The sequence below is a fragment of the Hippopotamus amphibius genome, chromosome 1 (assembly GCF_030028045.1).
Source record: "Hippopotamus amphibius kiboko isolate mHipAmp2 chromosome 1, mHipAmp2.hap2, whole genome shotgun sequence".
Lineage (NCBI taxonomy): Eukaryota > Metazoa > Chordata > Mammalia > Artiodactyla > Hippopotamidae > Hippopotamus > Hippopotamus amphibius.
This window is the reverse complement of record NC_080186.1, coordinates 13,106,238-13,134,002: the sequence shown is the minus strand read 5'-3', so window position 1 is coordinate 13,134,002 and position 27,765 is coordinate 13,106,238. Positions and strand designations below refer to the sequence as shown.

At 57.3% G+C, this 27,765-nt stretch overlaps 1 protein-coding gene across 12 annotated transcripts in view; it reads right to left on the bottom strand.

Annotated features, from left to right (window-relative positions):
- The window catches only part of ARHGEF10L (Rho guanine nucleotide exchange factor 10 like), a 159,885-nt gene that overhangs the window by 65,814 nt on the left and 66,306 nt on the right, over positions 1–27,765 (bottom strand). For 8 of the 12 annotated variants that reach the window (XM_057697827.1, XM_057697814.1, XM_057697820.1 and 5 more), the window contains 7 exons: positions 20,376–20,467; positions 18,560–18,643; positions 14,351–14,523; positions 6,540–6,648; positions 3,963–4,069; positions 1,514–1,591; positions 19–198 (listed from right to left, as the gene is read on the bottom strand). In XM_057697827.1, coding sequence (XP_057553810.1) covers positions 19–198; positions 1,514–1,591; positions 3,963–4,069; positions 6,540–6,648; positions 14,351–14,523; positions 18,560–18,643; positions 20,376–20,467 — 823 coding nt within the window. Of the gene's footprint in view, positions 1–18; positions 199–1,513; positions 1,592–3,962; positions 4,070–6,539; positions 6,649–7,059; positions 7,100–9,494; positions 9,612–11,188; positions 13,153–14,350; positions 14,524–18,559; positions 18,644–20,375; positions 20,468–27,765 lie in introns of those variants that run through there. The other 4 variants (XM_057697894.1, XM_057697861.1, XM_057697878.1 and 1 more) reach the window with 4 other exon arrangements.

The window sequence follows — 27,765 nt, the reverse complement described above, 5'->3', positions numbered from 1 at the left end:
GAGTTTGGGGTCACCCACCGAAGCCACGAAGAGGTCCCCGATCTTCTCAGTGGAGTCCCACTCGGCCACGCGGGAGGACAGGGCGATCTGGAACATGGAGTGGCAGTGCAGGATCTCCTTCACGCGGAAGAACACCATCTGGCACTTGCGCACGCTCAGCGCCTTGGGCTCCATCTCCATCAGCGGGTTGCGGTAATCCTGTGGGGGTGGGGCGGGTGGGGTGAGCGCCCCGAGGCCAGTCCACAGCCGCTCCACCCGCAGCCCTCATGGCCACCTGGACCAGGCCAAGCGGACCTTCCTGGGGGGGGGGGGGGGGGCAGGGAAGGCACTCACGCCTCACTCCTCACCTGTCCTTCTGGAAGGATCCACGAAAGTAACACTCCTGACCCTTTCGCCCATCCACAACTCACCCCCGTGACTGACGTGTTAAGCTGGGTTTGCGGGGAGACCCCTGCCTGCAAGGACCCTCATGGAGGTTGTCCCAGGGGCTGCCAGGCTTGGCTCTGCCCACGACTGAGCCACTGTGTCTAAGAGAGCCGTGGCAGTAATGTCACAGCAAGACCTAGAGCCACACTCTCCAACCAGCTTTGTCAGAAACACAGGATATTTCTGTCTCCACCTGCCTGAGGTCAGGGCTCCTCCACTGTGGATCTAAACTCAGGAGAAGTGAAGGTGTTACTAGCAGCCTCCCACCCTGACAACTCCCCTCCCTGTTGTCCTCACAGACAGCCCACAGCATCCCAGAAGATTCACCGTTTCAGGAATGCAAACCAAATAGACCAGGCTGGCACACCTTAGTCAGACAAGCATCTACTTGGCAATTCCTGGGCATTCTGATGGCGAGGGAGAAGCTGAACCCTACTCCCCACCCCGGGGAGCTCCAAGAATATGGTGAGCCATGGCCCCTTCCCCAGAGTGATGAGGAAGGCACAAGAGGGGCCACATGCCCTCGAGTCCACAGAACAGAGCTCATTTCATTGAACTGCGACGTTGTTTCAGGAAACGCAGTCACCCTGTTAACATCAAGGCATCCGGAATTCTTGGTGTCCCTCATTTGGAGGTTCTGCTGTTCCCATAAAAGCACTGGCCTTTGGGGACTTCCCTGGTGGCACAGTGGTTAGGAATCCACCTGCCAGTGCAGGGGAGTTTGAGCCCTGGTCCAGGAAGATCCCACATGCCATGGAGCAACTAAGCCCGTGTGCCACAACTACTAAGCCTGGGTGCCACAACTACTGAAGCCTAGAGCCTGTGCTCTGCAACAAGAGAAGCCACTGCAAAAAGAAGCCCACACACCACAAGGAAGAGTAGCCCCCACTCACTGCAACTAGGGAAAGCCTGTGCGCAGCAACAAAGACCCAACACAGCCAATTAATTAATTAATTAATTAAAAAAAAAAAAACGCACTGGCCTTTGGCTCCTACCCTTTAAAAATGCCCACAGTCCCCAAACGCTCCTTGTAAAATGCCTCTCCGGGGTCTCCCCTCCCCTGTCCCAGGAGCCCCTGGAGTCTTACCTGGAGTACCCGTTTCAGAGACTCCACGTAGCTGCCTTCACTCTGCACAATGGAGCCCAGGATGTGCCTCCGGACCACCTGCTCGGGCAGAAAGCACAAGTCAGCACCTGCACCAGCCACGGCATAGAGCTGTGTGTGGAGCCCCGGGTGATGGGAAGAGGAGCCACAACGCCCAGCAGAGCTGACGGCCGTGGGACAGAAGGAACCCATCTCTCCCAGAGCCGCTCCTGGACCACTGGGGCCTGGCAGGCTGGCATTCCCTTCCAGAGCCCCTGCCCACCCCCAGAAAAACGCCCGTGCTCCCCAGACTGCAGCCTGGGGGCAGGGGATGCAGGGACTCGAGTCCCCTGCCTGGCCTCTGCCCCCACACCACTCTCCTCCACGGGGACAGGCAGCCTCCATCCTTGAACAACTCTAGCAGAAAATTCTTTCTTAGATGGAACTGAAATCTCAGCTCCCGCCACTTAGAGATCCAGTCCTTCACCAATCCCTCTGCCAAGTGGGCTCTGCTTCAAGCTAAACATCCCAGCCTTTGTCCTTCCCCTCTCACCCTCTCCATCTCTCCTCAGCCCAAATTAGCGCATCTCTCAGGTGGAGCTCGACTTGCACCGAGTCAAGTAGCCCTCATCCAGGGACTTCCCTGGCAGTCCAGTGGTTGGGACTCTGTGCTTCCAGTGCAGGGGCTGCGGGTTCGATCCCTGGTCAGGGAACTAAGATCCCACAGGCGGCAGTGTGGACAAAAGATTAAAAAAAAGAAAAAAGCCCTTGTGTGGATACAGCAGCATTGCAGGGGGGCTGTGAGGGGACTTTGCTGCACGCTGGAATCCCATGGCTCCCATTCCAGACATTCTGAACAAATTGCTCTGGGGTGCAACCTGGGTAACGGGTTTTTTTTAAAGCTTCCCAGGTGATTCCCTTGTGCACCAAAGGTGGGACAGAGCGCATGAGAGGTGTCACACATGAGAGGTGTCCGAGGCGGGTAGCCTGTCCCCCTTGGCCCAGAGCTGGGAGGGGGACTGATCCCCACTGTGCCCCCAGAGCCATCTTGAGAGCATCGGTCCAGGCGCCCATCCCCACCATCTGCCCTGCTCCCCTCGGCCGCCTCCCTCCTGCCTCGGGCACACCCTTTGCATCTCTTCCCCCCGCCCTGCCTGTGGCCCCAGCCTGACCACGGCCCCCGGGCTGTGTGACAAGCCAGGCCGCTGTCCTTCACGCTGTCCCACAGTCGGACGGCTTGTCAACGATCCCCAGCTTCCCAGGTATTCCCGGAGCAGCGTTCTCGACCTCAGCACGCTGACGTGCGGGGCCGTCCTGTGCACTGCAGGATGTTTAGCAGCATCCCCGGCCCCTGCCCACTAGGGTCCAACAGCACACCCCCCCAGCGGTGACCATCAAAAGCATCACCGGACATTGCCAAATGTTCCCTGGGGCAGAAACTCGCCTCGGTTGAGAGCCGCTGGCCTAGAGCAACGAACATTGCTGATCCCCAGACTGCAAAAGGCTCCCGAGCAGGCGGACCCGGCCGACGCCAGAAAGGGGAAGCCCGGATTAGGAGCTGGCAGCCTGGGGTCCCGCCTGGCTCTGAGCTCTGACAGCTCTGACAGTGACTCACGGCACAGGGGACGGGGACAGGGGGTCACCGTCTCAGTGCTGCCACGGGCCAGGCAGGAGAAAGAAGGAAGAAAGGAGGCGGATGGACTCCCAGGATGAGACGTGTGGCCGTATCTCTGATTTCCAAAAGGGGCCCATCGTCAGGGCTTCCTGCCAACTCCAAACCGACCCGTCCCCTCATTGCCTTTGCCGCCCCGACACGGCTTGCTCAGAGTCCTCACGACCAGGGGGAAGCAGGTGTCTCTCCCCCTGCCTCAGGGCTGGGAAAACCCCAGCGGGGAAAGACTCAATCATGACCCTGCCAAGGAGGGTCCCAGAGCACAGCCGCCCCGATCTCGACGGGACGCTCCGGGAGAAAGAAGACATCACCTAAAGAGCCCCGCTCACAGGAAGCCTCCGGCGACACTGGGGTCTGAACTGGTGACAGCTGGGCGGACCGGGGGCCGGGCACCTCCAGGGTGCCCCCGCACCCAAGGTGGATTAGCTCGATGCTTCCCAACCCTTTTATGACCGCAGGCCCTTTCTTCAAACATCTCCGTTTGACACAGTTACACAGGAGCTGCTCTGGCTGCCACAGGGCTGGGAAGCAAGAGCTCCCAATGCAGCCCCGCCCCCACCCAGGACGACAGCCGGGAACCTGCGGGCTCCAATTTGGAAAGTCTGTGCAGCGGGTTGAGAGGAGACCCCAGGAGGCTCCCCGCCCAGCTGGGGCTCTGCCAGGACCACCCCCTCCCCCCATCGTCACCTCCCCTTCCAGACCCAGACCTGCGTGGCCCCAGGCAGAGGCTGGGGGCCTCACCATGCCTCCCCCTGAGGACACCCTGCTCCTCCCACAGACCTGCTGCGGGCTCAGGCCGTCTGGCATGGGGCCCAGCTCCGGGGCCGGGGGCTTGATGTCCGTGACGCTGACCTCTAGCAGCCCCATGTCCTCCTCCTCCGAGTCACCTGGAAAGTGAGATGGGCCGATGACACGTGCAAGGCAAGGACGACACACCTGCTTGAGTCCAGGAGCTGGCAACCGCCCTCCCCTCCCTGTCCCAGCCCAGCTGCTGAGGCCGAAGAGGGTTAGAGCCTACTCACTGCCCTCCTTGCTACACTCTGCTAGAACAGTCTCCCCAGAAATAGAAGTGAGGGAGGGATGGAGCAGGGGAGTAGAAAGCTCTCAGAATCCGCTCTGCCAGGAGTCTCTGTCCCTGCTCAGACCCGCCCGCTTCTGGGCTGGCAGAGGCCAGGCCGCCCATGTCCCCATCACTAGGCACTAAAAATAGTTTTCCTCTGGACGCCGAAAAGAGGGAAGAAAGTTAGTCCGGGGAAGAAAGTAAGTCCCAGGGAGAACAGGGCTGTTTGGCTCCGTGTTTTCATCTTTCAAAAAAAGACCCAAAAGGGAAAAAGTCCAGCTGGTGTCCAACAGGGGAACGTGAACATGAGTGAGGGCAGATCTCAGAGGACAGATCGAGACCGGGGCTGGGGCGGAGAGAAAGGGGGGGAGGTCAGGCAGAGTGCAGCGACCCGGCTCTGCAGGGCTCCGGCCCCGCGGGCGAGAGGTACGGGCACAGGAACATGGGACCCCGCTGCTGGCGGCTCTGAAACCCGGAGCCGGTGGCCGTGGGCAGCAGGAAGTGGGTGCGGTGGGGAAGCTGGGAAGAAAGAAGTGGCAGTGGCTCCAGGGGGCCGAGGGAACAGGGACACGCCGACAGGCCTTACCTGAGCAGGAGACAGAAGAGGAGGAGGAGGAGGGACAGCGGACGACAGCGTGGGGGTGGGGGCAGTGAGGGCCCTCCTGCCTGGCCCACATGGCACCCCGGGCATCCCTCCGCACCCACCCCAGCTGCCGGCCCCGCGGCTTCCTCTTCCCCCACGCGCCACTGGGTAACATTCTTGGCCGGTGATTCGAGCCCTGCCGCGGCTATTAATAACGCCTCTGGTGGGAGGGTCACTTTAGGAAAGGCTCCGGGCTAACGGGCGGGGTGGGGAGGGCCTCGGGGGAGCCCGCTGGCCGGCCGGCTGGCCTGGGGATGGGGAGGGTGACCAGGAACAGTTCCCAGCCAGCCAACCTGTCCACCCCGTCCCTTCTCCAGGCCACTCCGAGTTCGGAATGGCTCCTCAGCCCATCGTCCCCTCCCTCGTTGGAGGCTAGGGCTTCCCCAGAGGTTTAGCGCAGCATCAAGCGCGTGCAGAGGTGGCATTAGACCCTCTGCACAGATGAGGCACTCCAAGAGGGGGCGAACCGGACAAGGTCACACAGCCAGGAGGTCGTGGAGCCAGGCTCAGAACGAGGTCGGCAAGATGCACCCAACACCTCCTTTTTGTGGCCGGCACCGGGAATGCCACCTGCCACACAGGGGTCAGGAGCTGTGCTGGGCTCTTTCCACGTACTACTGCTCGGTCATCTTCACCAAAGCCCCCTGAGACAGATGCCAGATTAGCCCCATTGTACAGATGAGGAAACTGAGAGGGTAATAAGGTACATAGATTTCAAGAGGGTGCAGAGCCTCAAAGTTCTCCCTGGCTTGAAGGCCTGGGCTAACCTGGCCCCAAGCTCTCACCCCTGCCCTCACGCCAGTCAGAGGATGACTCTTCTGTCCCCTCCACGCCTGTGTGTCCCCAGGAAAGACACTGAACCACTCCCTTGTTTCCAAATGGGACCAAGACCATCCTCTGCACCCGTTTGATGTTTACAAGGATTAAATGAGAAACTGTAAAGCTCTTAGGAGAGTGCCTGGCATACAACAGATACTCCATAAAAGCTGGCCATCATGAAAATCGCCTCTTGAACATCTCATACCTTCCCACCTCCACGCCGGCGCGCATGCTGGCTCCTCCGCTCGGGGCACCCACTCCCTGCCCCATTCTCCTGCCTAATGGGCCTGGGTCTCCTACTCCCTCTGCTCTCAGCCCTTCCCTGACCTTTCCTTCCCACATTCCACACTCACTTCCCCCATGCTCCCGCCGTGGTACTCCACCATGCAGCTGGACATGTCCTGTTTCCATGCCTGCCTCTCGCACTGTACCAGGCACTCCTGGAGGCGATGTTGCCTAACTCATCTTGCTGTCCCTGCACCTAGCACGGAGCACGGCACTTAGTAGGTGTTCAATAAATGCTGGCTGGTGGAGAGACGGGTGAATGGATAAAGGAAAGAATGAATGGGCACATTCGAAGATGAGGCTGGGTGAGCACGGGAGGCAAGAGGCCAAGGAGGCCATGACAGAGGCCGAGGGCAGGGATGCTGAAGGGAGGGGCCCACATCTCCCAGAAGAGACGGGGTCCACCTGCCAAGAGGCGGGGAAACAAGCTGGCACATGTAGGGGTCAGTCCCCAACCTCCACCGCCAGAGGAGCCCAGACACCCAGTGACCTTGCCCACCCATCCCCGCCACGCACCGAGCCCGCCCCCAGCCCGGCCGCAGTGCCTCACCGAGGACGTCCTTCCTGTGCAGAAAGGACACCTTGCGCATGACGGCAATCCTCGTCTTCTCCAGCCCGTCCTTGGTCCCGCTCTTGGCGGCCTTCATGAGCTGGGTCATCTGAGCAAAGGCAGAGGGGCCCATCAGAGACGCGGAAGGAGGCCCTGGGGCACCTGCCACCAAGGGCCAACAGCCCTACCCAGGCCTCCCGGCCGGGGCTACGAACATGAGGACGCCGGAGCCCACTCCCTCCCAAGGAGGTGGCAGCAGAGGCCAAGCAAGACAGCAGGGCAGTGCCACCCTGAGACCTCCTGGGAAGGGGTGGAAGGGTGTTCGTGCCCTGGGGGACCTCCCTGGGGGAACCCTCTTTACTGGCTAGAGGAGCTGCTAACCCAGGTTTTTCCCCTTGGGTGTCAAATTAAGGACACGGTGTGACACTGGGAAAAGGGCACAAGGCCTAGAGTCCTAGGCCTGGTTCAAGTACCAGCCCCACCGCTTCCCAGCCGCATGACGCTGGACAAGACACTTAACCGAACTGAGCCTCGGTTTCTTCCCTGAGATCCGCCAGGGCCTGTGAGAACGAAACAGACAGGGTCTGGGAAAGCACGCTGAACTGTGAAACGAGCTGCACAAATGCCTGAGCTTCCTTTAGGGGCAACTCAAAGGAGGGGAGCAGCCCATCCCATCTGCGGAGCCCCAGCCCCCGGAACAGCCAGGTTCCTTACTGAGCCTCTGCCCGGGAACGCAGGGGACGCGGAGGCCGCCACGGAGCCGGGCGCAGCTTCCCCCGGGGGGGCAGGACCCACGGGCATGGGTGCAGCAGGTGAAGCACACGCAGGGCGCCGGCGGAGGCGGAGGCAGGCCCGGGACAGGGAAGCGGCCCCCCGGGCCTGCACACAGAGCTGCTGTCCGCTAACTCACTGCGTTGTTCCCCCTGGCCCAGTCCTGGCAGCTTCCCTAGAAGTTTCCACATGGATGGAACTGCTCCCTGTCTGTGCTGTCCAACACGGCAGCCACCAACCACGCGTCACCAACTGGGCACTTGAGAGCCGGCTGGCGTGACTGAGGACCCCAAGTCCTGGTGAGATCTAATTCTACTTAAATGTAAAGAGCTGCGTGGTTATCATAATGGACAGTACAGTTCTAGGAAACCCCCTCCTCCCTGAAGCTCTCTGCTGAAGGTGGGGGGCACTCATCTGGGGGTCCCTGGCCTCTGCTCTCACTATCACTGCCCTCCAAACAACCCCTCCCCGGTCTCCAGTGTAAGGGCCCTGTCGCTTCTCAAGAGTCTGGGCCAGGAAGCCTTGCTGAGGCCAGGGGCAGCATGGTAACTTTTCAGGAACAAGCTGACTTTCTGGAAATAACCAACAGCCAGCAGGAGAAGGGGAAGTCCCCGGCCCCCCCGCATCTAAATGGTCCAATTCTAGAGCGGCGATTCTTGCCCTTTCGGAGAGGTGGGCGGGGGGGGGTCATAAAGGCCTGTGAGACTCTGATGAGAGGGGCAGGGCCGGCCCCAGAAACCGTACAGAGACGCTCATCCTCCTCTGAGGGGTCACGACCCCAAGACTGGAAACCTCTGTCCTGGGGCCCAGTGCCTGCCTCAGCAGAAAGCCATCGGGGGGCTGTCCTAGGAACCCCCAAAGTGGTCTTGGGGGAACCATCAGAAGCCTTTCCCAGGCAAAAAGAGAGCAACAGGTCAATACCCGGAAGGCGTCCCTGAGTCAACGGGCCACCTCCACCGTCTCACAGCACTGAGGACAGAGCCCAACCTGGGGGCCGACTCGGCGGCCGGGCCGGGAAAAGCACCCTGGTCTCAACGCCGCCCTCCACGTGCTCCCTGCTCCTCTCTGGGCCACAGCTTCCGGAGATGTTAAATCTGCCCCCATCTCCAGGCACAGGGTTCTCAGAGGGTGTCCGTATAAGGGCCTTGCAAACTGTAAAGGGCCTCTTCGCCTCCTCCAGAGAGGCCTCCGGTTCTGGGAATCGGGCAGTGCTACAGGATGGAGGGCTGGCAGGCTCTGGCTGGCACAGACCCAGGCTTGAACCCCAAATGACCACTGGTGTGACCAGCAGCCAGTTACCTCACTTGCCGGCCTCAGTAACGCTAAATGACAGCAGGGAGACAGCGGCCTCCCAGGGCGCCCCGGGGAGAAAACGGTCAGGCACACAAACAATAGCCGTCACCATCCCCTGAGCTCTCAGGCTGTGCCCGGCACGCACTAAGCACCTGAGCACACATCCACCCTGGGGGTTGGTACTGTTCATGCCGCCATTTCACAGGCAAGGAAGCCAAAGCTCAGAGAGGTCAAGAGGCCTGCCCAGGATCACACAGCAAGGAAGGGGTGGGACGGGGATTCAAATCCAGGCCTGCAGGCCTCCAAAGCCCACAGTACACAGTAGGTGCTCAATGAACAGAAGCTACTGCTGTCAATATCATCAACCTTGTGCAGAAGTCGGAGTCCCCATCTGAGAAGAAGGCACTGCAGCTTCTCCGACTGGCCCCCTTACCCAGGACCTCTCTAAACAGCTCAGAGGGGGAGGAACATCCAATGTCACCAAAAGTCATGTTTTTCAAAGTGTAACCCAAACCCACCTGTGACAGTTATCAAATTCATCGATTCCTGGGCCTTGGCCCAGACCTGCAGAATCAGCCTCTCTGGGGGTAGAGCTCAGGAATCTCCATTTTTCAAAGCACCCAGGTGATTCTGAGGGCCCTGCAGTTTGAGAGCCCACCCAGGAATTCTTACAGACAGTTAAGGTGTCACTTGAGAGTGAGGAGAAAGAGAGGCGAGGACGTGGATGGGAGCAAGCCAGCCCATGGCATCAGCCGGTGCTCCCAACGCAAGACGCCTCCAGGTTTCAGGCCTCAGCGCAGCCCCGGGACTCAGCCCCACCCTCTGCAGCCCCAGAAGCAGCAGGAAAGGCCCCAGGAGCCCCCAGGACTTGGAGGGACAGACAGACAATACCTTACAATCGTACTTGTGCTTCAGCTCCTGCATGTCTCTCCCCCCAACTCTTAAAGCCAAGATGTCTCTCTTAGTCCTGGCGCATCGCTCCTTTAGCCTAGTCAGGTCTGGAGAAAGCTGGAGCCCCCAAGCAGCCAGGCAGAAGGGGAGCAGGTGAGAGGAGCAGGCGGGGCGGGCAGGAGACAAAACACGGGCGACAGAGGAAAAAGGAGACTCAGGTGAGGTGGTGGATAGACAACTCGGGGCAGGCGGGACTGGGGACCACTGGGCTCCTGCCGGGAATGAGCTCTGGCAGCATCCAACCCCAGCACGCCAGGCTGCTGGGGGCTCTGTAGCTGCGGGGGAGGAGAAGTGGGAGGGGAACAGCCCAGGCACCCTCCCAGTGCTCGGGGGACAAGGACTGTGTCTCAGTCATCTCCCCATCCCAGGGGTCCAGCATGGGGCTCACAACAGAGGAGGTTCTCAGCAAGTTCTTGAGATGGATGGATGGCAGGTGGACGGATGAGTGGAGTGAGTGGGCAAGGGGATAAATGGATGAGAGGGCAAATGCAGAAAGATGGGTGAACGCAGAGAGGGGTGGCTGGATGAATGGATAACAGACAGATGGGTAGATGGACGTGCTCATAGACGGATGCAGGGATGGACAGACAAATGGATGGGTGGGTGAGCAAATGGATACACTTAGTTGGATGACTGTACAGCTGGGCAAATGGGGAGAGGGATAGAGAAACAGATGAATGAATAAAAACACGGATGGATTACTGGATGGATGGAAGAAGTGCTGTGCTGGTAAATATTCTCCAAGTGGTTCTCCAGGAAAAAGAGCCCTGCTTTGTAGTATTTCCACGGTGTGAACACACCCGCCGTGGCCAATTTCAGACTACCAACGTGACATCACTGAGTATGAAGCTGGAACGGGACGTGCACGATTGGTTCTTGGGCTCTTGGGAGCTAGGACGAGCTGGCTCGCGCACATCACTTGGAGGAAGGATGGATGAAACAGAGGGAGGAATAGACGGAGGAGGGATGGACAGGCAACTGGATGGAGGGATAAGTGGCTGACTAGCTTACACACTATCTGGGAAGATGGACAGATAAATGGGCAGGCAGACATTCAAATGCATGAACTGTAGGAGCCATAGTGAAATTAGTAAAGTACAGAGAAGACCAAGACTGGGACTACTTGGAGGAAAGTAGACAAGCAGAGGGATCAGAAGCGTGAGCTTAGAGGCAGGTGGGCCTACATTCAAATCACTGCTCCCCGCTTACTAGCTGGAAAGTCTCTTTACCTCTCTGAGTGACAGCTTCCTCACTGGTAAAGTGGCCAGAATAATAACTACCTCATAGTATCAGTGAGAAGGTTAAACGGACAAAGCATGTAAACCCCAGAGCTTACTAAGTGTTCCAAAAAATGGAAGCTATTAGTATACTATTCTTCAAATAATAAGTGCTCAGTATTTGTTGAACAGATGGACAGTTGGTTGGATGGAAGGATGGCATGGATGGATGGATGGACGGACAGATGGATGGATGGAAGGACAAGGTACTTTCTTTCCAATCCTATGTGATGTTGAGTTGTGGTTCTACCATCTACTGGCTGTGTGGCCCTCACCACATCGTTTAACCTCTTTGAGCTTCGGTCCCTTAGGTTCTCTGATCAACAAAATGAGACTCTTAAAGCAAATAATACCAACCACTCTAGGGTATCAGGAACAATAAATGAAACTGCTCCGTCAGCTGTACCACACTGGGCAAATATTCACTATTGTTATACAAAGAAGTAGCAGGACAGGGATCCTTCTGGGTGTTTCGCAGGCTCCCAAACAAACTGGAGCCCTGCTTCATCTGTAAATAAGATTGACACGATAAATCATAAAAGGCCCTGGGCCTCCGCCTCTCTCGGGGTCAGAAGAACTAGGACGATCCTCGTTCAAGGTCAACTGCAGAATTAGCCAGATCAGAGTCAACCAGCTGAGGTCAGAGCTGGCATTGCTGCCTGGGCCCCAGGCCAGCCAGCTCAAGGTCACCTTAATTACGAAGAGATCACAATCAGAAAACGGAAACATTCGATGCAGCCCATTTCACAGCTGGAAAAAAAAAAAACCCTCCCACTGCCCACGGGTGGCGACCAGCAGGCCCCCGTTTCGTCAGGATCAGGCTCCCGCTTACATCTGGGTCAAGTGCTTCCTGCTCTGCGGGCCCTCAGTCATTTTCTTCGGCAAAAAACCACCCACTGAGGGCTGGCCTGGCCAGACACCTGCAAGAAGGGCTGCACTAGTTCTTTTGCAGCTGCACAGGGTGCCAGGCCCCCGTGAGCCTCTAAGGACAGGACCCGACTCTGCCCCAGATCCCTGCTGCCCGACGCCCCACAGCACACACAACACACAGCCAAACCGCGGTGGCCCCGGAAACAGGCAGCGGCTGCAGTGTGAGGCATGGGAGCAGATGCGCCGCAAGCAGCTCAGGAGGGCAAAGCCCCGCAGGGGCTCAGGTGGGAGGTGGTTCCCAGGCAGCAGTGGGCATCAGAGGAAATGCCCCTCTATGATCCCGGGGAGCCTGCTGTTTGGGGAGCAGGTGGGCCTGGGCCCACAGCCAGAGAAAATCCTCATAGTTAGAAATTCCAGGAACTCTGCCATGTCGTTTATCTGCTGAGGAAGGGTCCCAAGGCCCCAGCTTGAGGGTGTGCAGGACACAAGCCCAGAGGCAGCCCCCAGAGACCCCAACCCTGGGGCCAGGCCAAGGTGCGGGCCCGCCCAGCACTCCTCAGAGCGCTCTGTGGGCCCCCAGCATCCCCTGGGGACAGGGTGCTGTTAAAATGCAGATTGTCAGGCCCCACCCAAACCCTGAACCTGGGGGTGAGGCCCCAGCATCTGCGGATGAAACCAACTACCCGTGTGATTCTGATGCCCGTGCAAGTCTAAGGAAGAGCACAGGAGGGCCCAAACGCCGCACGCCCACGCCTCCTGCCCTAAGAGGGGCCGACGCGTCCCTTTTGGTCCCCAGTAAAAAAAGCAGGGGGCCAGGAAAGTGGCCACGGGGCATGAGGAGGGACAGCCAGAGGCTGAGAACAAGGGCTGGCCCAGGCCTGGAATCCCACCTGCTCAGACTCTCCAGAGCCAGGCTGGGACACACGAGTCCCGCCCTCCTATCAAGAGGCTACCCAGGGCAAGTGGCAGCTTCATAACCAAAGCCCCCTCTCTCCCCTAAACTAGAGCGTGCTGCCCCTTCCAAGGACACAACAGGAAGAGGCCTGTTCCTGGGCTTTCACCCAGGGCCATTCATCCAACTGGGGCTACCTTTCCTGTCCCCTCTGGCTTCTGCACCCCAGCTCCCAGCCCACCTCTCTCATAAGGAAGCCTCCTGTGATTAGGTCCTTCAAATCCCACCTGTGTCGGGCAGGAGGCCACGGGTACACGGGCTCGTGTTCACAGAAAGGCATGTTTTTCTTCATTTTTGACAAATTGTTTCATACTCAGTATCTCCTCCTAGACCACGAAGGTTCCCCAAGCCCGGGTTGGGTCTTCCTGTCCCCCATACTCCAGCCCACACCCTAAGATACAGACTGGGCATACAGTAGGTGTCAGAGATGCTTAATGTTTTTGCTAGCAAGAGATCAAAGCTGGGATTTCTCTGCAGGTCCAGTGGTTAAGACTCCACACTTCTTCTGCAGAGGGCATGGGTTTGATCCCTGGTCAGGGAACTAAGATCCTGCATGCCGCGCAGCGCAGCCAAAAAAAAATTTTTAAAAAGACGTCAAGGTTGTTTTCCGTGGCCCCACCCGTGGGGGCCCAGCCGAGAGGAGACCAGGGTTCAGGAGGGACCCTGCTCAGCCCTCGGGCTTCCCGAGGACTTGGGGAGCCCTCTTCATCTGGGTAAAGTCTGTCTGAAAACTCTTAGGTGTGGGTGCTGCTCTGGCCTGCACCCCTCTCGCAGAGGGGATCCCCAAACTCAGAAAGGGGCAGGAAGCACTCTGAAAAACTTGGAGGCCCCCGTAATCCCACCTGGGCCTGGGGCCCCTGCCTGGTCGCTGCCCCACCTGCAGGCAGGACTCGCTGACGGGGCGCCCACTTGCCTGCCTGTGTCTTTTCAAAAGGAACCTAGGAGGGGCCCAGTCACCTCTGGCTGGGCAGGACCTGTCTCTAAGCAGCTGCTCCCGTTAAATCCCAAATCTCAGCGTGGACAGACTCTGCTTTCTGCTGGCTTCTACAGAACAAATGGGACGGGCAAGGCTGTCACAGGAAGGGAGGAAGCAGACACCTCATCCTCCTCTCGGCTTCCGGGGTTCCCTCCATGAAACCAGCAGGATGAACTCTGTTCCGGGCAGAAACACCATAAGCAACCAGGGCACAGATGGTGCTTTGAAAGCCTTTGGAAAGAAGCGTTCCGGGCAGCTCTGACGTAGCCCGCTTGCTCACGTCGCCGGGGCAGAGGGCTGCGGGGGGTCTAGGACTGATCTGAGAAGCATCCTCTGAGGCAGGGAGATCAAGCTGATTTGATGCACAGGTCAACTCTCATCAGATGGTTAGGCTGCCTGAGCACCGTGTGGAGGAGGATTCTGAAGCCGGATCTGAGCCCATGAGCGTCGTCATCAATTGCCAGGTCTGCCGCGGGCGTGCAGCGGGGGCAGCACCTGTGCCAGGCACTAGCCAGGCCCATCCTAGGTTTAGGGCGCTCCGCGGCCAATCCGCAACGCGGGTGGGTCACTTCCTGTCTGGGATTACTCGGGCCACGTCTCCCCCTCTCAGCACACATTCCTGGGAATCACTGAGCTTTAGAGACGCGCGTCTCAGGCCTGGCCCTCACCACCCCGCTTTCGGGTGCACTGCTAGGGTGAGAGGCGCCCCTCCTCCCCTCACCTTGGGCTGGAAGGACACTCGGTGCTTGGTGGGCTCCGCCTCCGGCTTGGCCTCCTCCCCCGAGTCCTCGCTGTAGCTCTCAAACTCGCTGGAGCTCCAGCCTAGGTCCTCCGGCTCCCGGGGCGTCCCGTCCCGGTGCACATCCTCGTAGGGAAGGCTCCTCTCCGCCCCTGCTGGCCGAGAGACAGGGCTGGTGAGCGGAAGCCCTGAGGCCAAGCCCACCAGACCCAACTTTTCCGAACCCAGGCGGGCAGGTGGGGGGTGGGTCAGGGTGGACCTCCAGCTCCACTTCCTGGTCCATAAGCGGGAGGCAATGAGAACACGACATCCACCCTGCAGAGTGTGCAGAAAAGCACGAGAAATGTGCCTGGCACACACCAGACTCAATAACTTCCTCCCCCATCAGCACCACCTCTCTGGACCTGAGTGCTCATTCTGGGCCTCTTTGACATTTTTTAGTGGAAAAGAGAGGACCTAGGACCAAGTCCTGATTCAGGCCGTCAGCTCTGGCCTCAGCATTGTAAGGGGGAAAATGAAGACGGTCCAGAGCATTGAATAACTCGGATCCCTCACCTCAAATCGAAGTTCCCCGTGAGGCTCCAGGATGGTCCAGTAGGGGGCGCGCGTGGCCCAGCGTCCAGGAGTGTTCCCTTTTCTTCCCCAGCCCCAGGGGAAATGCCTTGACCAGGGAAACTGGGGGACAGAGACCTGAGAGTCCACTGGCCTGGAGGGACAGCTGCCAGCAGGGCGCGCACTTTTGGGGTCCCTGTCAACTCCGGTTTGAGATGTTGCTTCTGCACTGAGGTGGGAAAGCCACTTTCCCAGGCCCAGAACACGGGGTCCCTGCCCAGTCCCGGCCCGGTCCCAGCCCCGGCTCCACCGCTGGGAGCTCTGGGCCTCGCCTTCACTTCCTGGGCTGTTACCTGGAGAAGAACTGAGCTGCAGGCCTCACACAAGTAAGACCAGACTCCAAAAAGTGCACAAAGGTGAAAATGCTTTTTGTCAGCACAGAAGAAATACGGCACTAGGATGGGTTAAAAAAATAAAATCTGCTCGCAAACCACATGTGCTAAAGAGCAGAGAACTTTGGTTCTCGAAGCCCTCTCTGCAAAATCGAGATAAAAAAGCTGAAAAGTGGAGTAAATAAAATATATGTACAAGAAGCTCTTAATCAAGAGCCTGGCACGTGGCAGAAGCTCAGCAAAGAGCAGCTGATCCTTACTCGTGGGGACTCTGGGTGGGCTTGAATGTCTCCAAGCTGACCCCAAGCCTCCCCCTCCCCCATACAAGAAAGGCGAGGGGTGAGGGGTCTGGGAAGATTGTCAGCCAAAGAGCAAAACAGACACCCTGGGGCTTAGCTGGAGACTCGGGTCCCAGGATCAGGAAGGAGCACGGGGTTCTTTTTCAGCAAAGGATAATAGTGACTAATGTCTCCAGGGAGTAGAGCAACTGGTAACCAGGCTGTGACCTCGACAAGGCTGGGCTGATTGTCCTGTTACTTCAGCGGGGGCCCCATGACTCGTGAGCCAAGGGGCAGAGCCCAGTTCTTGGGGCTGCCTCCGAGGAAGAACCACGTGGCATCCACTTCCCCTTGCTTCCGGCCCCACCCACCTCCATCTACATGCCGGATTCTCCCAGCAGCCTTGAGGGGCCAGAAATTATCACTGGGGCCCAGAGAAGGCATGTGCTTGCCCAAAGTCAGGCGGTGAGCGGAGAGGGGACACCATCTATTCACCACGCTGCCCTCCACAGAGGCACCACTGTGCTGACGATCCCCTGGGCTCATTCAGAAATACTCTCTCCAGTGGAGACAGTGTCACCAGATCCCTCAGCCTTCAGGGGCCTCACAGTGGTCTGGCTGCCCCACCTCCACTCCCCTGCCTCCTCGCTTCACTAATGCTCAAGATCACGGCCCTCCTTTCAAAGCACCTACCACTACCCGCTCAGTGTTCTACATCAACTACCTTACGGCATCCTCACCACAACCCAAGGAAGAAGTTAGTATTGTCCAATTTTACAGATGCATCAGCTGAGTCCAGGGAGATTAAGGAGAAGTTCTGCGGTGCGACCCTCCCCAAAGTCCTGTGAGGTCAGGATGATATTCTGATTTTATATGAAGTCAAGGCCCAAAGCACAGAGCCCTGGGCCCTAATCAACGGCAAAGCCGGGATGAGAACCCAGGGCTGTGTGTGTCCACTGGCCCAGGAGGCCTGCACCTCAGTGGACAACCTCCCCACGGAGCGCCGGCTGAGCCCACAAGCCACGCCCGCAGGTCAGTGCTGGGCCCTGGCAGGTGTGAGGCTCACGGCAACAGCATTTGTTGCAGGGTGCACCCGCTGAGAGCCAGACACAACCTTGCTGACTCAACCCTCCCACAGTCCCGAGAGAGAGCGGGGGTCTCAGGACAGGATCCTGGTCCTCAGTTTGCAGCCTCAGAGCTGGCTCCCAGACCACCAGCTCTTGCCCACCTTGGGTTAAACTGCAGGACATGCCGAATCCCCACACCCTGGGGACACGATGGTGCCCAGTGAAGACTGTGACCAAGTGATTGATGGTTGGATTGGATTCAGGTGGAAGAACAGGCCAACGGGGTCAAATAATGGCCTCAGGCCACTCAGATCTCCCGGCTCTGGGACCTCATTTGCTGCCCTATCCCACTCTCCCGGATTCACGAGAGCTACAGGCAGGGATGGGCTCCAGGCTCCCTCAGGACTTGCTAATTGGATGCGTGGATCATGGGCCCACTCTCCCTGTTCCTGGGACAGGCGCCAGGAGTGTTTCTCCGGGGGCCCTCAGGCCTTGTCTGTGGTCTGCATGTCTCTCCGATTGGACTATATGCTGACCCAGGACAGTTACGGCTGCCCTGTCAGACCAGGAGCTCCTCAAATGCAGGGGCTGTTTCCCCCACTAGATGGGGAGCCCCTGAAGACAGGCAGAATAGTGTCTAAAAAAAGCAGAGTCAAGCAGATATGTCTATTCAAATTCTGGCTGTGTGATCTGGGGCTGGTGGCTTAACCTCTCTGATGTGACTGTCAACTGGAGCCACAGGCCCTGCCCTACCGACCTCACAGGGTTGACTGAATAGGGCGAGCAAGTGTGCTTCATTTGTCATAAAATGCCACCCAAGTCCTTTTGCGGGGAGGGGACAGAGCGCTGGACGTGGAGTGAGAATGACCCAGGTTCGAATCCCAGCCCTTCCTCTACAGTTTCCTCCTCTGAAGAATAAGGAAGTAATACCCGGTCAGTTTCAAAGCAGATTACACGAGACAAACCGCGAAGAGCAGCTGGCATAACTCGTTCAAGCAAAGACAGCTCTTACTGTGAATGGATATTAAGTATCCCTCCTCCCTGGGTAGTCCTTCCTCCAGCTAGGTGAGTATAGGGACCCAGTTCCAGCAACACTCACCCTCCTCCAGCCTGTTTCCCCTCTGCAGCCACAATCTCCCTGCTCTCCCAGCACCCCCGCCGGCCTGGCCCCACAGCAGGGCCCCGGCTTTCCCAGGCTTTTTCTGCTTCACTATTCAGCTTTAACAGGCTGTCATTCCCAACAGCCACGCAAAGTCTGCACTAGTAACTCATTTCTTTTCTTTTTTTTTTAATGTAATTCTTTTTTGAAAGAAACAATGGGAAAAGCAACATTTCTTCTATGATTGATTTTTTTTCCTTGTATTAACCCATTTTCAGGAGGAATGGAGGCTTGAAGAAGTGAATGATTTGCCCAGGGACCCAGAGCCCAGCTTCCCCCTGGCCCTGAAGCCCTAACCCCTCCCCATGAAGCCCTAACCCCCCTCCCCAGAAGCCCTAACCCCATCCCTAGAAGCCCTAACCCCGCCCCATGAAGCCCCAACCCCGCCCCATGAAGCCCCAACCCCGCCCCATGAAGCCCCAACCCCTCCCCATGAAGCCCAAACTCCTCCCCTAGAAGCCCTAACCCCACCCCTATGAAGCCCTAACCCTCCCCATGAAGCCCTAACCCCTCCCTGTAAAGCCCTAACCCTCCCCATGAAGCCCTAACCCCTCCCCAGCCCCAGCCAGCCCAAGCTCTCAGCCATCTCCCCAGATGACTGCAGTGGTGTTTAAAAGCAAGAAGGAGGAGCCATGGACTGGGTGGAGCCGGGGAAGTAGCGGAAGGAGAGACCCTCCCCCTCCCTCCCCGCTCCCTCCCCCGCTCTGTCGGGACAGATGCAGGACGCCTGAAAGAGGCTTTACCGGGTTGATGGGCATCCAGGTTCTCGAAGGGGACGTCGTCGTAAATCACATCTTCTTCCAGGGCGGGGAAAGTAAACCGGTCGACTGGGAGAGAAGGGAGAGGAAAAGAGCAGGAACGAGGCTGTGGCGGCCCAGGCGGGAGGCGGCTGCCAGACTGACATCAGGACTGCACCAGCTGGCAGCTCCCTCCGCCCGCATCCCCACGGCTCAGCTGGGCCAGCATCCTGCAGCCCAGCCCCTGGGGAGCCCCTGCCTGCCACTGCTCTGAGAGGACACGGGTTCCGCTGCCTCTTCCCGCCCCCCAGCCCCTCCAAGGCACCCTCCAAGTGAGCTCGGCACACCCCCCTGCCCCCCGCCCCCCGCAGGCCTGTCCACCTGGCTGATGGCGCCTGCAGGGAGCATGAAGCAGACCCAGCGCCTGTGCCCTGGGGCCCCGAAGCCTCTTCAGCTGACCAGGCTGCCAGGACTACCCCAAAAGAAGTCACCTCCCCCCTAAAGGCGGGGGAGGGCAAGGCAGCCACAGTGAGCACAGGATTCGGCAGGGAGTGGGGGAATGGATTTGGAGAGTGGGGTTAAGGAGAGTCCCCCGAAACTCAGCCAGCGGGGTCCTGATTGGTTAAAAACATTTCAGCAAATGAGCACATCACTCCCCTACCATTTGTCTGGGTGGCCTATGAGCAGGGCAGAGGGCTCACCCTGTCCATGTTAGCAGCTCCCAAGATGGAACATTTAACGAGGTCTCCCCGGCTAAAATGGGTGCCCAATCTCTGCCCTCTTTAGGGGTGTGTGGCCCCGGCAGAGCTAGGGTTTGGAAAACCGGTCCCTACCCCTGATGGGAGTCTGTCCTCACCCCACAGGCCTTCCAGGAAGACAGACGGCCAGATGGACTCTGATGTCCCCGCTCCTAACTGCATTGCTTTCTGGGGTCCCAGGGCCCCCAGGAAGGAGCCCCCCATAGAAGCCTCACCGCCCCCTCCCCACCAACACAGATTCTGCCTCCCCCATGACTCAGACTTGCCTGCCTCTCTCCAGGTCCCTGGCTCCAGCCATCAGCCTCCCCCCACCCTCGGACAGCCTCCAGCCCACCACCTTGTCTCAGAGCATCAGTCATGGGACTGAAATGCGGACGTGGCCACAAGGCTCTCTGGTGGCTCCCTGTCACCTTCGGGAAAGCATGGCCTCCAAGGCCACCCCACACACACTCTGGGAGGAACTGGGGAGACGGCAGCCTCACCTGGCCCTGCTCACCCCTTAGACCCTCCCCTCCACCACACCAAGGCTCACTGCTTCCCGGGCGCCAGGCATCCCCTCGCCCTCAGGCTCCGGCACAGGCTGCCCCCCTCAGCCTGGACACTCTTGCCCTGACCCCTGCCCCTTAGCTCTCCGCCCCAGGACTCGTGGGTTCTCCCAACTCCCACTTCCCCACCCTGGCACCTGCCCTCTGCATGGTAACTGCCAACCTATGCGTCTGGTCCTGCTGCCAGAGGGACCCCGTCTTGGTCACCAGTGTACATCCACTGCCCGGATCACCCTGGCCTGTTGTAGGAGCTTTGGGAGTATGTGGGGGACAGATGGACAGCTGAATGTGTGATCTACTCCTGGACCACGGCACTCATCAGGCAGCAAAAGGGGCAACTCTCAAGGCTGGGCAGCGGCAGGTCCACCTCAGCTGCCACCAAGTCCACAGCAGCCACTCAGTGAGGACAATCCCTCGGCCCACGTGAGATCACGTCAGCTGTCCCAGCCTCGAGCAGGGGAGGCTGTCCTGACACCAACCTCCAGGGGCTGAGACCTTGGGGGTGGGGTGAGGACTTACTGCGACGGGAGCTCTTCTGCCTCCAGCTGGAGCGCCGGACCCCGGAGAGAGCTGCGTCCACGGCATCCCCATTGCTCACCACGGCCGGGCCCCTGCAGGCCGAGAAACAGGGCCAGTGAGCCCGGAGGACGGGACGGCTGGTTCCTTGACGTGCTGGGCAGCCCCCCACCAGGTGACAGGGCCACTCACCCCCCAGGCCATGAGTCAGAAGGGCTGGGGAGGCCACGGAGGGGTTGGCCGTGGACAAGCCCCTTCCCCTCTTGGTCTCCTTGCCTTGAGAAGTGCTGTAAGGGGGACCTGCTGATTTACAAGAGCATACAGGTCAAACATATGCACATACTTATCAAAAGTGATAAGGACCAGATGCTCTCCAGACCAGGGCTCCCCGTCTCTCCTCCTCCAGGGCAGACTCAGTGGGACTCTCCACCCGCAAAATGGAGGCTAGGACTGGGGGGTCCTGCGTCTGAGAGCCAAGGACCCGCAAAGCTTCCCAAGATCATGCCCAGAAGGCAGGGCTTAATCCCCACACACCCTGGAGGATGGGCTGCACCAGAGACCCACTTCCCAGGAGCAGAGAAGCCAAGGGAAAGCAGTGGAGAAACAGCAGACACCACCTTAACCAAGCAGTCGAGTGAGCATCCCGAGTGATGTCACACAGGCATCACGGACCCCGGATGTGACGTGACGGGAAGGGTGCTCCCCTCTGTGGGATCCTTACCCCGAGCCCATAACCCCAGGCTAATCATGAGAAAAACGCCAAACAAACCCAGATTGGGGAACATTCTATAAAACACCTGCCCAGTACGCCTCAAGAGCATGAAAAACAAAACTGAGGAACTGTCACAGCGCAGAGCAGGGTGAATGACAACTGAATGCCATGTGGGTCCTGGATGGGTTCCCGGGACAGAAAAGGCACATCAGCAGAAAAACTGGTGAGATGGAGATAAAGTCAGGAGTTCAGAGAATGGTAAGATACCCACACTGGTTTCTTAGTTTTGACAAATATCCCGTGGTTGTGTGAGGTGTTAACGACGGGAACACAGGGTGAGGGGGTACACGGAACTCTGTGTGCCACCTTTACAGCCTCTCTGTAAATCTCAAACTACCCCAAAGTGAAAGCTTTTTTTTTTAAGGCCATGCTCAAAAAAAAAAAGCCATGTCTGGCAACCCAGAGGGTAGAGGCCTTCCACTGTCCAAGGCAGCAGCCACTGTTGTGAAGAATTCACTTGAGCTTGCCAGCACCCAAGCCCTTAACAGCCTTTAACAGAGGGGGTGCAGGGGGGAGGTGGAAGAAGGAGGAAGGGAGAAGGAGGAGGGAGGGAGAAGGAGGAGGGAGGGGGAGGAGTGAAGGGGAGGGGGAGGAGGGGGAGAAGGGAAGGAGGAGGGGGAAGATGACAACCAGGAAGTGCAGGGAGAGGGGAGGGAGGAGAGTGAGGTGTGGAACACGTCCTGTGAGCGGGCCCTTGACCTCGCCTTCACAGTAGCACTGACAGGTAGATCCTGGCATCCTTCCCACTCCGCAGGTGGCGGGCAGAGGAACCTGCCCAAGATCACAGGGCCCGTGACTGGCAGAGCCAGACCGTGAAGCCAGCTTGCTGGGCCCCAAAGCTGGGCTCCCAGGACCGCATCTCAAGTAACAGAGCACAGATGGCTGTGATGATGGAAACTGTCCAGTGAGCCAGGCGTGGCTACGGAGCACTTGGAAGGTGGCTTGTGGAACTCGTGTGCCTTAGGAACTTCACTTTTTATTTTATTTTAGGTAATTTAATTTTAAGCGGCCATGTGTGGCTAGCGGCCCCTCAGCAGGAAAGGGCAGGCTGAAGCCACTGGCACTATTGGAAAAGCAAGTCTCAGCTCCAATTTTACTGCCAGACGTCAGCAGTGTCGCTCAGGGGTGAGGGGCACGTTTCAGTCCTGGGGCAACGCTTTCCGGGAAGTAAAGGACTAGAGGGGACAGGGCTGGTCTGAGCCAGGAGGGGTGCTGGGCTGCAGCCACCTGAGCCCCAATTCCAAACAGGGCTTCCCTGAGCCACCACTTTCTCAGCCTGGAGACGGCTCCAAGGTGCTGAGTCTAGCAGCTCAGACATTTGCAGTGAGAACCAAACCATTCCAGCTATAGTCGATATGAGAGTTTGACAGAGTATGGTTTGGAAGTTTGCTTTGATCCATTAATCGTGACAATTGGTGACTACTGGACACACGTGCCAGGTACTGCTTGCTGTGCTTTACCTATATTTGCACATTTCATTTCACAAGAGCTCATGTGAGGTAGGCAGTGTCATCCTCATTCTCAGATGGGGAAACTGAGGCTCACAAAGTCTTGATGATTCTACCCAAAGTCACTCAGTTGGTCAGAAGGACCTGGGATCTGCAGCTCAGGCTGTCCCTCTGCAGAGTCCGTGTTCTTTCCACGAGACCATGTGGGAGTAGGGAACGTGCATTCAAACGTTCACCGACGTCACAGATTCACTGCATCACAAGGTCACCAAACCTCACTTGACTACTCTCACAACTCATTTTTTTCAAAGGAAAGAGAGAAAGAGCGCTCAGCATAGATACAGAGTCAGAGACACAAGTTCAAGTCTCCATCCAGGAGAAATCGTAACACCCAGCCACAAGGCTGCGGTGCGTTTCAACCAGAGAACACCTGAGAAGGCCCTGGGTCATCTCTAAAGGCGACATCGAGGTGGGGGGTGGGTATTTTGGGGTAAGGTCAGACAGCTTTAGAAGGGATCTGGAAATACTTTATGACATACTAAAAGCCAGGGTGGGGCTAACAATAGGAGCCTCTGGTTTGCACATTACTGAAACACAGGGAGCTTATTTTTTCATTTTATTTCATTTCAAGTAATTTAATTTTAAATAGCCACATGTAGCTAGTGGCCCTAGAATGCGACAGTGTGGGTCTAAGCCACCGGCACGGCTAGAGAAACTAGTCTGGGCTTCTATTGAGCAGTGCTGGGGTACCGGTCCTGGCTTCCTGGGTGGGGCAGGAGGAGCCACACAGCACAGCGGATGTCACCATCACGCCCACCCCGACTGCCTCTATGGCTGAGGTAAACAGAGGGACTGGGAGCCCCAAAGGAGGGAAGAGGCCGGTGCCTGTGGGTGGACAGATCTTCCCAGGCTTGGCTGGAGGCCACCACCACCCCTGCCCTGCACTTTGCTGGTATCTTCTCTGTGCCCAGCACTATGCAGAATGCTTGAGGTCAAGTGCGTGTCTTATTATGGCCATTTTACAGATGAGGACAGTGAGGTTCACACTAGGTAAGTACCGGGACTTTGCTGGTGCTGCAGTGGTTGAGACTCTGTGCTCCCAATGCAGGGGGCCCGGGTTTGATCCCTGGTTAGGCAATTAGATCCCACATGCATACTGCAAACTAAGGAGCCAGCCTGCCGCAACTAAGACCCAGCAGAACTAACTAACTAATTTCAGAATAGGTAAATACCTTGCCCCAAATCACCTGGCCAACACGTGGCAGGGTTGCAATTTGCCTGCAAAGCCTTGCTCTTGACACCAGCTCTGTGGCCCCCAGACCAGATCCGGTGCTCCCCAGGCAGACGGGAGGGGGAAAAGCCCCCAGGCAAGGGAGCAGTGGGCATGGCAAGAAATGAGACTGGGGGTGCCTCCTCCCCGCTGGCCCTTCTGGCTGCCTGCCAAGGCCACCTGACACACCCTGAGCCCACCCAGGGGCAGCCTCTCCCAGCTGCTGCCTGGCTGGAAAATCTAATTCTCCCTGTGAGCAAACCCTCCTTCTGGGGCCTCCCCAAAGGTTTCAGATAATAAAAGAGCCATAAAAAAAAAGAAATAAAAGGCCAATTATCTCGCCCTTATCTGAGCTTACTGCACTTCTAATGCCTCTCAGCTTGCACATGCGAGAAAGGCCAGCCACTAAGATGACACTGTCTTACAAGGTGAGGCCATCGCCACCCACACGCCGAGGAAAGCAGCCAAGGAGCCAAGTTCGTGGAGGGAACAGAGAATGAGGAGCTGGACGAAAAAGAGGAGGCCCCCCGATGACCGCGGTCACTGACCAGACTTAGGTCAAGTACACCAGGAGGCCACCATGGAGCTCAAAGCACCTTCTGAGCCCACCTCCTCTCTCTCCAGGGCCTGGGAGGAGGGACCTGCTCTGTCCTGGTCGCCCCATTCCATCAGCCCCTTCACATGGGGACACTCAGTGATGATGGATTCCCCTGCCCCTGGCCTACTTTAAAGACAAGAAGCCCCACTTCGAGAATGGCAGTACCCCCACCTTTGCTGCTGCTGCTGGGCCTGGTTGCTCAGCAGGTTCCACAGGGTCCCATCCCAAAGGCTACACAGCGTGAGCTGTCAGAGAGAAGACCCCCAAAACCAGTACGGTCAGAGGATCCCTGGCCAGCTGGGCACGCACACACGCATACACACATGTACACGTACACACAGTATTCCTGATGTCTTTTCCAGGAAAAGGTATGAAAAATATGACAGAGGAAAGAATTCCACCTTTGGGAATTGAAAGGACTAGAATAACACAAGCCTTATAAGCCCTTGAGTAAAACCCAATCTGCAGCAGACAGACGGCTGGGACAGCAGGGCTTAGCCCAGGATGGCCCAAATCAGAGCATCACCCCCCTCCAGAAATTCCCCACCAGCACACTACCACTATCTCTAAATCCAAGAGACACAAAAGAAAGGCAAAAACATCAAGCCAGGATTAAGCCCGCTGCCAGATTTCTTTTCAGCCTTGGCCACTTTCTAGTTGATACAGCATGTTAAAGCCAGAAGGGGTTGGGGGGAGGGAGGGATAAATTGGGAGACTGGGATTGACATATACACACTACTATATATAAAATAGATAACTAACAAGGACCTACCGTATAGCACAGGGAACTCTACTCAATACTCAGTAATGACCTATATGGGAAAAGAATCTAAAAAAAGAGTAGATATATGTATATGTATAACTGATTCACTTTGCTGTGAATCAAAGAAACTAACACAACACTGTAAATCAACTATACTCCAATAAAAATTAAAAAAAAAAGGACTTCCCTGGTGGTCCAGCGGTTAAGATTCTGTGTTTCCACTGCAGGGTGCACAAGTTCGACCCCTGGTCAGGGAAGTACCGCATACTGTGAGGTGCAGCCAAAAAAATAAATAAATAAAAGGCAGAAGGACCTTGACGATCATCTGGTCGGAGAATTCAAAGCAGCTGCCCACTGCAGTCACCTGGGAAGCTCCTCAGAGATACAGACCCAGGGCCCCTGCCCCAGTGATTCTGACACATCGGTCAGGAGGGGCCCAGGCAGCGGTGTCTTTCAAGCTCCCTGCTGACTCCGATGTGCAGCCAGGGTTGAGAACCGGAGATCACGGGCTTCGGGTGGGAAGAGACATACGCTCCAGAGCCAACAGACCCGGGATGAGATCGCAGCTCCGCCACTTGGCTATGGACCAGGACAGTGGCTTAATGTCCCAGGCCGTGGAACGGGGTGAATAATCGCCCTACTTCCTGTCGTGAGGATTAAATGAGATAACGCAGGTAAGGCACTTAGCACCTCTCTGTGCCTCAGTTTCCATATCTGTGAAATGGAGCAATAATACTTTCCTCTTAGAATTCCTGGAAGGAGTAAATAAAGAAGGCTTGTAAAACTCTTAGCAGAGGGTCTGGCCCAGGATAAATCCACCCCCACAGTGTACTATTTCCCTTCCCCCTCCTTCCCCTCTATCCCTCCTCGAGCTTCAGTGTCCCTGCGTGCCTTCGCCTCTTCACACTGCAGCCTGCCCACACCTCACATACGGAAGGGTTCTGGGCCCCAGCCTATTTGTCCTGTGCCCCTCCCCCCAGGGTCACAAATCCACTTACTGAATAAGCAGAGTGGGGAGGAGCCCCCAGGGGAGTCAGAGGAGGGGTCCCTGACTTGGTACCTACAGCACAGTCCTCAGTGGGGAGCGATCATCAAGGCCCCCAGGAACCATCTCAGCACAGGAGCCTGACTGTGAGCCTCACAGCCGCAGACACTGACCCAGACCCCACCTTGGCCTTCTGCTCCGTGGCGCACGCACCTCCCTCCCTGACATCTCGAGGGCCCCGGGCTCGGCAGTCAGACCCTGGACAGGCACTGTAGCCCCAGCAGTAACTTATCAAGAGCCTTGTGGGACGTTGCAGAATACAGGTTCCCATGGGAAAATGCTCACCACTTATAATTAGGTCAAAAGGTGAGCCAGGAAACAGCATGTGCAATGAAACCATGGTTCTATAAAATATGTGTGTGTGTATGTGTGTGTGTGTGTGTGTGTGTGTGTGTGTGTGTGCGCGCGCGCGCGCACTTCGTATACAAAGCAAAGAAGCTGGGCAGGAACACACAGTGGTAGAATTAAAGGTTGCTTTCAGTCTATTATTTTCTGTACTTTCCAATTTTTGTACAATAAACAGGCATGACTATTACAAAAAAAAAAAAAAAAAAGGAAAGAAGGAAGAAGGAAAACACATCCCAGGAAGCACTGAGCAACAGATTGGCCAGCACAGGGTCCCTTGCGCCCTGGAGTCCCACCCCAGTCAGACCCACACCCCTTGAGGACAGTGATAAAAACAGCTTGCTGACGGAGCATCTAGTCCTAACTGCATTTAGCCTCCGCTTTACAGAGATGAAATGGAAGGCTAGGCAGATCAGACAATGAATGGGTCCCGTGTTGTGGAACTGATGTGGAGGACGGGCGGGATCCAAACCAGATCTACGTGGGAGACGGGAAGGCAGAGGTTAGAACACTGGGTCTGGAAGCCGACGGGGTTCAACCCTGGCTCTGCCTCATCTCAGCTCTGCGGCCTGAGGCTGACGACGTGTGCTCTTGGCACCTGGCTTCTGCATCTTAAAACTGCGATTACAGTAGCACCCGCCTGTGAGTGCCACGAGGATTAACAGAGGCTGGAGAGGCTCTTAGAACAGGGCCTGGTGAACAGCAAGTGCAGAATACCTGCAGGCCATTCTTCTCTGGCTACAGAGCCCATACACACTCCAAGACACAGAATGTCAGCCCCCAAGGGCAGGGACTGTCCACCTCGGTCGCTGCAATGCCTGGCACATCACAGGCACTCAGTAAAGAGGTGAAGGACGGAAGGATGGAGGACGGAGGCGAAGGGCCAGAGGACTCCCAGCAGAACGTGGGCCTCGGTGCGCAAGGGGGCTGCTGAAGAAGAACACACAGAGCCCTGCCCTCCGGCTTTGAACTCAAGAGCCGCCACCTGCCGCTCAGCCCCCTTGGACCAATGGCTGCACCTCTCTGGGTCTGCACAACGGGACCTGTAATAATTCCCTTCCCAGGGCTGCTGTGTTGGTTTCCTACTGCTGCTGTGACAAATTACCACAACCTTAGTAACAACGGGTTTCACTAGGGTAAAAATCAAGGTGT